The sequence below is a fragment of the Charadrius vociferus genome, unplaced genomic scaffold (genome assembly GCF_000708025.1).
Source record: "Charadrius vociferus isolate BGI_N301 unplaced genomic scaffold, ASM70802v2 scaffold371, whole genome shotgun sequence".
NCBI classification, from domain to species: Eukaryota; Metazoa; Chordata; class Aves; order Charadriiformes; family Charadriidae; genus Charadrius; species Charadrius vociferus.
In genome coordinates, this window is record NW_009646861.1 from 83063 (window position 1) to 92834 (window position 9772).

The 9772-nt window shown below is 42.1% G+C and overlaps 1 protein-coding gene across 1 annotated transcript in view; it reads right to left on the reverse strand.

Annotated features, from left to right (window-relative positions):
- The window catches only part of LOC104294717 (fibroblast growth factor 10-like), a 56576-nt gene extending 49524 nt beyond the window's left edge, over positions 1 to 7052 (reverse strand). Inside the window, exon 1 of the mRNA XM_009894360.1 lies at positions 6484 to 7052. Coding sequence (XP_009892662.1) covers positions 6484 to 6811 — 328 coding nt within the window. The 5' untranslated portion in view covers positions 6812 to 7052. The remainder of the gene's footprint in view (positions 1 to 6483) is intronic.
- Between the last annotated feature and the right edge of the window lie 2720 nt (positions 7053 to 9772).

Consider the following 9772-nt stretch of genomic DNA (forward strand, 5'->3'; position numbering starts at 1 on the left):
CCGGCTCCTTGGGGAAATTAACCCCATCCCTGCTTGCCGGCTCCTTGGGGAAATTAACCCCATCCCTGCCGGAACAAGGACAGAGGTATTTGACTATGGGAACTGGGGGACAGGGAGCAAAGTTGCCTCTGGGCCTGGGGAGAGGGAGGGGTACAGCTGTGGGAACTAAAGGGGGAGAAATAGATGTTGCATGTGGAAATTCTGGGTTGCTTGATTTTATGGATTATCCAAGTCTCCTTTCACTTCACAGCCAGTGCCAAAACAATGGCTTTACATCACAGAGATTTTAACCCCTCAGCAGACTCCAACGGAGCCTGAAATTGCTTGACTAAGTAGTATGCAAGGACAAACGCCACTAGAAGGCATTAATGCTTCAGAGGAAAGCAGTGGGGAAGGGAATGGCAAAGAGTAGGGCTGCTCATGCAAGCTTTGCTTGGCTGCTGCACAACTACAGTTTAAAACCCAGCCTGCACCCTGTCAACCGGCATGTACAGTGGAAGTGGTTTTCCCAGCAACCTTGGCAAGCTCTTGTGCCTGTCATCAACTGTATGGCTCAGATCAAATGTACAAGGAGTTTTGCTTCTATCCAGTTATTGACTGATGGGTCTGTTAAAAGCCTTATTGCCAGGTGCTGAACACCAGGGCAAAGCTCAGCTGGGGGCAGGGAGGTTGTCCCAGCTAAAGGGATCACAGGAGGTGTCTGTCACCCTCATGACCACCCACACTCTCAGCTGGAAGGAACCAGCCCTTTGCTCTGTGTGCATGTGTAAGCGTCGATCAGAAGATCAGTGTTGTCTCAACATTGTCATCAGTGACTAGGGCCCCAAAACCTGAACATGAGTTTGCAGCAGCTCGCTGAGCTGGCTGTTATGAGACTTAGAGAAAGGACTGAGCTGTGACCATTGTACGGGGGTACGAGCCATGTCGATACCGTGGTACGAAAGTACGGACAATATCATGACCTGGTACAAGCCTATTCTACTGGAGCAGTAAAGCGAAGTACTGCTGTCGAAGAAGATGGACCGCACTGGCTGTGCCAGCACTGATGAAGGAATCTCAAACCTCAGTTGAACTTTCCTCATTATAATGTCATTATAATACAAAAACACACCTCCTGGTAAGAAGCTACCCACCTCCAAAGCTGACCACGCCTCAGACACTCCTCTCTGGGCATGCGTGGAAGCCTTACGCCAGACAGGCGGAGATTGGCACCTTTCCATGGGACAGAGGTGGAGTGGAGGTGGGTCTAAGGAGGAGCGAGGTGTGCTACCCAACATAAAATATGGTTCCTCAACAACCGATCTCTCCGAAGATCTTCCACACCGAAAGACCATGACGGTCGAAGAAGCAGCGGAACGCCTTCTGGATTCGGGACCATTGGGACGCCTGTGGACCCATGGTGGTAGCTATTATCTTCTTTCCCCCCTTTTTTACTTCATCTTTCCTATTCTTCTTTCTTTCTATCGCAATCCGCTTTACGGGCAAAACCAATAAAGTCATTGTGTGTTGAAAGCATAACTCCCTGGGCCTGATGCCATTTCTTTTTGCGCTTCGAGATCACAACTGAAACAAACCATCACACGTCCACCGAGGAGTGGACCGTGACAGCATTCTTATACTCTTCCCAAGCAGTCAGCCCCTTCTTCCACCTGAGTTTTTTCAGAAGGTCCCTGCTCAGCCATGCAGGTCTCCTTCTTCCCTTGCCTGATTTCTCTCTCTTTGGGATGCACTGATCCTGAGCTTGGAGGAAGTGATGCTTAAATAGCAGCCAGATCTCTTGAGCCCCCTTTCCCTCTAGAGCCCTCTCCCATGGGATTTGTCCAAGCAATTCCTTGAAGGGATCAAAGTTCACCCTCCTCATTTTCTTCATAAACACAGAGAGCTTTCCCAAGCTGACTTTTCAAAACTTTATGTAACAGTGTTCCCTGTCTCCTTTTTACTATGTTGTAACTAAGAGATATTTTACAACAAATTGACACTAGCAACAAAAGCAATTAATACTGCTAGGAAAAGATCTTTCCATTTAACAGAACTAATGGTTGCAAGTACCATTGACTACTTTTTTATGTTCAAAGTATCTGAACAATGAAAGGCTGCAAGATATTAAAATATTGCATTAAAATAAGTTGTTGAAGCAAAAGAAGGAAAAAATGTTTGATAAATACATACAGTTAGACTAGCGGTACTAGTATACCTACAGACCAAGAAATATACGCGTGCTCACGTTGACTCCTCTGTTTCTGATCTGATAATGTGGTTTTCATAGCCCAAAGCAAGTAAAGCTTACTTCATGCAGTCTCATCAAGCTGATGTTGGTTGGTAATGCTGATAAACATTCAAATTATCTGTGCCATTCAAAATGTCAAAGAGGTCACTAGATTATGAACCCCAGAATATTAGGATAAGGTGTCTTATGGTGACTGCAAGCAATAGTAGCAAGTGTTCAAAACATGCAAACTGAAATTTCAACTCAGTGCTATTTTGGGGAAGAAGGGACTTTAAGTGCTTGTTTCAGAAAGCTCTTCAGAAAACTGAGAAAACAAACAAACAAAAACAGGCCACGAAGAGAGCATTATAACAAATCCCAAGTTGACTGAATCATTTCTCTGCTTTGCTGACACTATTTCTATCATCCCAAATATTAATCTTAAGATTAAAAATACAATATTGTTTACAAAGATTTTTTTTTCCCTATTTAGAACTTTCCTTCTGCAATTATATTACTTGCTCAGAGGAAAAGTCAGGAATCCTCCATGAGAGGAGATATTGTCCTATGTTCATACAGGTACCTGATATTTTTAACTTAAGACACACAGGTTAACACAGATTTGCTCATAGAAGGGTTTTTCCTTTTCCAAAATAAAAGACTCTGTGGAAGAAAACTCCCCTATTGCAGGATCTGATCTGACTCCCATTTGAAGTGAAAAGGCATCAAAGACATCTGAAAGTCATCTTAAAATGCCTTCATTCAAAACAGAGGATCTTATCCTACGACTGAATGCATCCAAAATGTTTCAAAAGTGTAAGCACATTCTATAGTGCTCACTCAGTTAATGCCACCTTCGAGAGAAGCTTTGACCAAGCCACTACCTGAGAACCCTCCCATTAAAACAGCAGCATGGTATCTATAAGCCTGTATGCCCCCTTGGTCTCATTCTTCTGAGGTTTTAAGAAGAACAAACTTCTGGTTGCCCCTAACTCTTTCTTTTTTTTTCAAGTGGCTATAAATTAGGTTTATGAAGACAGAAACACTTCTTACAACTATATATTTTGAACAGATTTATGACAAGGCTACAGTATCAGCATGGAGGGTCCACAAGGCAGGAACGCAGTAAGGGTAACAGGAGAGTGTCATGTAGACATTAAATAGTACAATTCTTTCACATTCATAAATCTTAAGTGACTAAGTTTGTATACTGCTGGTTATAAAGTATGTAACTGAATTCTGCAGGGGAAAGAAAAAAAAAAGACTTAAAGTGAGACATATAAATTTCATATTAAAGAACCTAAGATCAAATTACTTCACTAAGTCAGTATTATTTCCTATTTTAAGTCCTTTTAATTGGTAAAAAAATAAACCAGATCTCTATGGACAGTAAAATAACAAAACACATACGCCCACTAATCAGTCTTTAGAAAAATGGAGAAAAGTTCTCACATTAAGTCTCACTTTAAGTCTTTTTTTTTTTTCTTTCCCCTGCAGAATTGTAGAAGTCAAATTAATAGCCTCTCAGCTGGTGTAAGCCCTTTTAGCTTTGCTTGAGCTAAATTAGCTCATACAGCTAAGGATCCAGCCCCTTCTTGTCCACCTACTTCGAGCAGGTGACACCAGACAGTGGCTGTGCTGCCATCTACCGTAGGTTTTGCATAGCACTGCTTGGTCCAAAGCCCGCAGGAATTGCTCCAGCAATTCTTCCCACTAATATCCAGGCTCAATGACACAGACTTCACTGCCTAAATACGTACCTACATAATGGCCTGATCCTGCAATCCTTGCTCAGACAGAACTCCCCCTACAGATTGCAGGTTAGCTGCTGCTAATTAAGCATCACATATTGTGTTACCATTCTTCAGCTACTAAGATCTGTCCTGTAAATTTGAAGTGTGTGCTTCATAACACTTAACAATTGCCTTAAAAGTCAATTAAAAATAGCGTAACACTTGAAAACACGTTCAAGTTTTCCTGAACCAGCTTATCATGTAGCCCAATGCATGCTGTTCATTAAACCCAAAGAGTTTCACTATCTTCAAGAAAGCTTTCTGGGTGCAAGTAAAGTCAGAAACATGCAGGTTTCTCTCCATTTTTATATATGGCTTATATGGCTTAAGCTCCTCTTGGTCAGCCCAGATCATTTACTTAAATGGTCTCAGCCTATGTGCTTTTACAGAAAACACAATTTCCCACTGCAAACTATAATGACTATTAAAGAAGAACATACAACTGACGTATCTTCTGCTAGCAAGATCCTAATTGTTTTGTATTTAAAGATGTTGCAAGTTTTAAGACTGTGAGTCTTTTCTTCACTGGACATAAGCCTGAGGGACAGGATACAACTACATATAATAATGGCACTGGTTTGCATTTATATGAAAAAAAATTACGTTCTTCTCTCGCTCAGTAGATACTCTGCAGATGTGACAATAACCATGACATCACCAAGAATGCAAATTCTCTTTCTGATGCTCTGCCTGGAAACTGGGGGCGGGGGGGGGGGAATTCATAAAAATCACACCCTATAGTTACAAGGGGTTGTTCTTGCACGTAGACTGAAAGAGTAGAAAGATGTATATATATGCATTTCAGTGTATTCTACCTCTTCTTGGCAAGATCTCGCAGAAGATCATGCATGTGTGCAACTTTACTCACTGAACAGTTCTGCTGGCTAAATGGGACTGCTCAGATGAGTAGTTACTTCTCTGAATACACTGTTGTCAGATTGGGCCCCTTATAGCCTTTTTGGCAGCAATATTCCACACAGAATGGCTTGGTGTCCCGAGATGCACACAAAGCTTTCAGAATCCCATTTTAGGTGAATGATGCTGTCCTCCTCCACAAATAAAAGTAATCTAAGAAATACAGTGCTAGGACCTAGTTCCACACAAATTCAAAGTGAAGCCTTCATCATATAGCTTTGTTTTTCAATAATTTGGCTCTCTGTGATATATATAAAAAGGGAGGTGGTAAGATTCAGCTGCTTTGACATCTAAAGCTTTTACAAACATTAACTGCATCATAAAGTATGAAGTTACAAAGTAGAGCAGGTGAAGTAGTGACAATACAATACAGCAGCCCTCTCCTCCCTGTTTGCAAGCTTGTATTATGGGTATTTAATAAAAATACAGTGGTATTAACAGCAATGTCTATCATATAGCATGGCAATCTGCTGAAGTACTCCGTGTTTTAGACATTAGCTAACAAGGGATCTCCTTAAGTTACTTTAAGTTGTTTTAATTTAACAGAATATTTATCCCCAGGTTTATCTGGATCTATGTAAGACAGTCCAAGAACCAAAACGTGGTTCTCCACCAGTGAAGCAAATTAGAAAGTTTCCTCCAACACTTATATAACAGAGCTTACCTTTTCAGCATGCTCCTATAGTGGGATGCAGTCGCTTAAATTACAATGCAATATATTGTGATTTAATACAGTTACTTCAATTTGAGATTGCACAGGCAGGAAAATAAAAAAAAAAAGGGGGTACATCTATAGCACTGACAGCCAAAAATACATTACCAGAAGCATGCTATTACTAAAAGCCTAATTAGTACTACTGAAAAGCTTGAAACTACAGCCATGGAAACGGCCATATGACTTTTAATTTGAAATAATTTCTTTAAACAAAAACAAAAAACTCCCCAACCCAAGAGACAATGAAATGCGTGTGAGGTCTGTGCGAATCCAGCCCCAGATGTTTACAACGGAGCGAGTAGTAAGTAGTATAGCGGCGCCGCAACCCGGAAGCGACGGGGCGCATCACGCATGCCAGGGACGCGGCAGGCACAAGCATCGCCTTATCGCGGGCGGCTGCGCGGCCGCGCGCTGACTTCCAGTGCAAACCCAGGCAAAAACCCAGCTCGAAGGAAAACCCCCTTTTCCGGGCTCGGGGAGGAGTGAACGCAGAGCAGACAGCTCTTGTGCGGCTCGGGAAGAAGAGTGTGTGTGTGGGAAAATCGATGCATTATTTCAACATAGCGTTCTCGTCAAGGCATTTTAATGACAGGGGATAATGATTTTCAGATTCGAGAGACTGTGCCCCCCCGCCACATCCTTACAAATCTTTCCAATTTGCTCTTCTACCAGGCAAAGAAACAAACTGTATTCGGCGAAGCCACTTAAAAAACAAATGTAACCGGAGAGATTTGCAGATACGGGCTGGCAGGGAGCGGCATCCCGGAGGAGCCGAGCACATCCCACTTCAGCTCTGCTCCGCGCCCCCTCCCCGCCGAGGCGTCACCTTAGCGCGGCGGCAGAGCCGTACTTACTGAAGGGACAGTTCTCCTTCTTAGTGCCGCTGACCTTGCCGTTCTTCTCAATCTTGAGAAAGTACTTGTTGTAAGAGTAGAGCTTCCTCTTGCGCACGTCTCCTTGGAGGTGATTGTAGCTCCGCACGTGTCTCCCCGCACTGGAAGGAGAGAAGGACGAGGGGAAGGAGAATGATGAAGAAGAGTTGGTGGCCTCCGGGGACAGCATGTCCTGGCCGAGGTCATGGCAGGTGACAGGCACAGAAGACACCAAGAAGAGCAGCAGCAAGGAGCAACAAGGCAGGTGGGAAAAGGTTGAGGCACCATTTGTCAGTATCCATTTGCACATTGTACTGAAACTCTGGGCGCTGGAAAATGTCTTATCAAATGAAACATACTGGAAGGGTAAAACCTTGTAAAAGGCAAGCGGAGAGCCGGTGGTTGCTGCTTCTGGTTAGATCCCTCTGAGCTCTGATCTGGCCTGAAGTAAGTGCACCAACATCCATAACTCAGGGGACAAATCACCTCAGAAGTTGCTGCCTTTTAATCCTTTGAGTCCTCCCTCAGAAAAAAGAGAGCTGTTGGATTTTTTTCTTTTTTTTTTTTGGGGGGGGGTTGCTGTGGTTAATCCTCTTTCCTTTTTCTCTTCCCCACCCCACACCCCCCCACATACACACACACTCCCCAACCTGGTTTGAGACTTCCCAGTAGTTATTTTGTTCTCTTCCTCACTCCTTTCTTCACCATCTTAGATACAGAAAGGTCTGAAAAACAGATGACAGTAAAGTGAACAACAACAAAAATAAATAATAACCAGCAGAAAAGGGTGCCAGAAGGGATTTTTCACACACACCCCCTTTACCCGTACTTTGTGGTTTGCACCTTCTTCTGATCCCTACCCCCTTGCCTCTTTGGAAATCCCAAACCAGTTGCACAACTCGTCCTTCTCACTGACAACCCTAGAGGAGACAGTTTTTTTGTTTTGCTTTGAAATCTCCAGAACAGTATTAAAATAAAATAAAATAAATTGAGAGAAATAGAAACCCCAACTTGTCTCTCCTGCTTTGGTTGTAAACAAGCTGGAAGCTGTAGACTAAATATCAGCGATTACAAATCCGAGGTGGGATGTGGCTCTTGTGGTCAACCCTTATTTGCAGGGGGTCAAGCAGGGGTGGGACATTTGAAATCCTTTTACAGTTGGAGCAAGCAGTGCTTGCTGCTGCAGCTATGGAGAGAGTTTTGGGAGTTGCTCGCAGCAGCAGCAGCAGCAGCTGGCTTGTTGCTAATTGTTCCTAAAGCGTTCTTCTCAGAGCACTGGCCACCAACGTGGCTTGGAGACTTATGCTTTACTAATTTCCCTTTTTTCCAGGCTGAACCTAAGGAGGTTTCCCTCCCCCCATTCACCAACCATCCCCACAAAAGAAACTTGTTTTCTAGCAGAGGATTTTATTTTATTTTTTTGGCAGTAAAGTGCTTGAGAAAGCAACCTGGAGCTTGTTGCCTGCTAGATCTCCCCCTCCTCCCCCCTCGCTGGAGGACTGGTTGGGTGGAGAGGTTGCAAAGAAGTATATACTACAGACAGACCCTGGAAAAGCAGATTATATGCTGGTCAGAGAGTAAAAAGGGAAAAGATGTAATTAGCTCCTTTTTACCAGCTACCATGGAGGTCTTTCTCCCTCCTTTAATGAATCACTGATTTCTCGCTTCCGTTGCTGAAATAAAAAGTTCATACCTTAGCCTGCTCTTCCTTTTAAGCCTCTCAAGTGTCTCTTTCCCCACCCCCACCCTCCTTCTCTCAAAAGAAATCAGGGCCCTAAATGACCATTTTTTAATTGCTAACATGAGTCATTTACTGAATCACATGTCTGACTTCAAAGCAAAAGGGGCTTTATTGGGATTGCAAAGGTTTCCCCATAAAATCTGTCTGAATGTTTTGCTGTTTGTTTTGTTTTGTTTTTTAACTAATGCAGTTTCCTTTGCCAGAAAGATACAATTTTTTCCTTTTTAAGGCTATTTTAAAGCGTTTTTTCAAGCCATTATTTTCCTGGAGGGGTTTTTCCGTTGATTCCATCTCTCCTAATGGATTTGTCATTTCACAGACTGAATGTTATGACAGATTCATATTTCTAGCCCATCACTGAACTGTCAACTTTCCCAGTAATTAACAGGCATCTTCCATATGATTTACTTACTATCTTTTAACACCAGGATAAGGGATCAGGGACTGACAGGATATGGGCAGCATGCAAGACATTAAATTTTGGTTCAGTATCTAGTATTGTAAAATAACGTTTGGAATGCAAGTAGGTGGAACATTCACTAAGAGAATGGAGTAGCGGAGAAGTGAAGCAGTACAGAAACACAGTGAGTTCCTCAATACATAAACCCAGAACTTTTTTGAAGTAGAGGCAGTTTAATAACACAAATCAGTGGAATGCAGTGGAAAACCATCTATGTAATTACATTTGGCATTTGGAGTGATTCTTAATTTAAACAACAGAAAATGCAGAAAAGAACAAATAGTTCTAAAATTAGACTGATTCATTAGATTAGGGTGTTAAATATATTGTTAACTTCACAACAGAAATTAGAAATTATTTTCTCCAATTATGGTGTTTATTCTGGAGAGACTTTGCTCCTAAATTTACGTGTTCAGCTTCTGTGGGGTGACATTTAAACAGCCTTAAATATGAAAGCATTTAATGTTACAATCAATATGTTTTATGATGTTGTTTATGGTACTTCAGAGTATTTATTCTGCATGTATTTGCACTGAGTGCAAAGCATTTCAGAAAATATTTGGTGAATCTGATTTAGGCTTTCCTTTTGTGGCAACTATTTAACCCCTAATCTTTTTAAAAAATAGGTACCATCTTGAATTTACTCTTCTCAAGAAGAGTTCTGCTTAGACCTATTTCTAGCTTGTGATTGGCTGTATGTTGGTTGTAAGATCTTGTGGTTAAGAACAAAACCCACATATCTGGAATTTCATATTCAATCTGCTTCTGGCAGGTGCAATATTCAGTGCAGTACTTAAAGCTCCTACAACACATAGAGTCCTTTTCAATCCCATGTGATGACAGGGAGGGCATTTACAAAACAGAGTCCAAATGAAAGGCTGACATAGCTTTTTAGATTATATCTTATTCTTTTTTCTACTTTTTGTATAGCCTTTCATTTATAGCACAGTTGAATCCCTAAATACCCCACTACTTTGTATTGTCAGGTCACCTCTTAGGTTAGCCCGAGAAAGCCTGAGAAAAATTCCACAGGAAAGATGCACTATTTAACTGAATTCAATCTGTCCCAA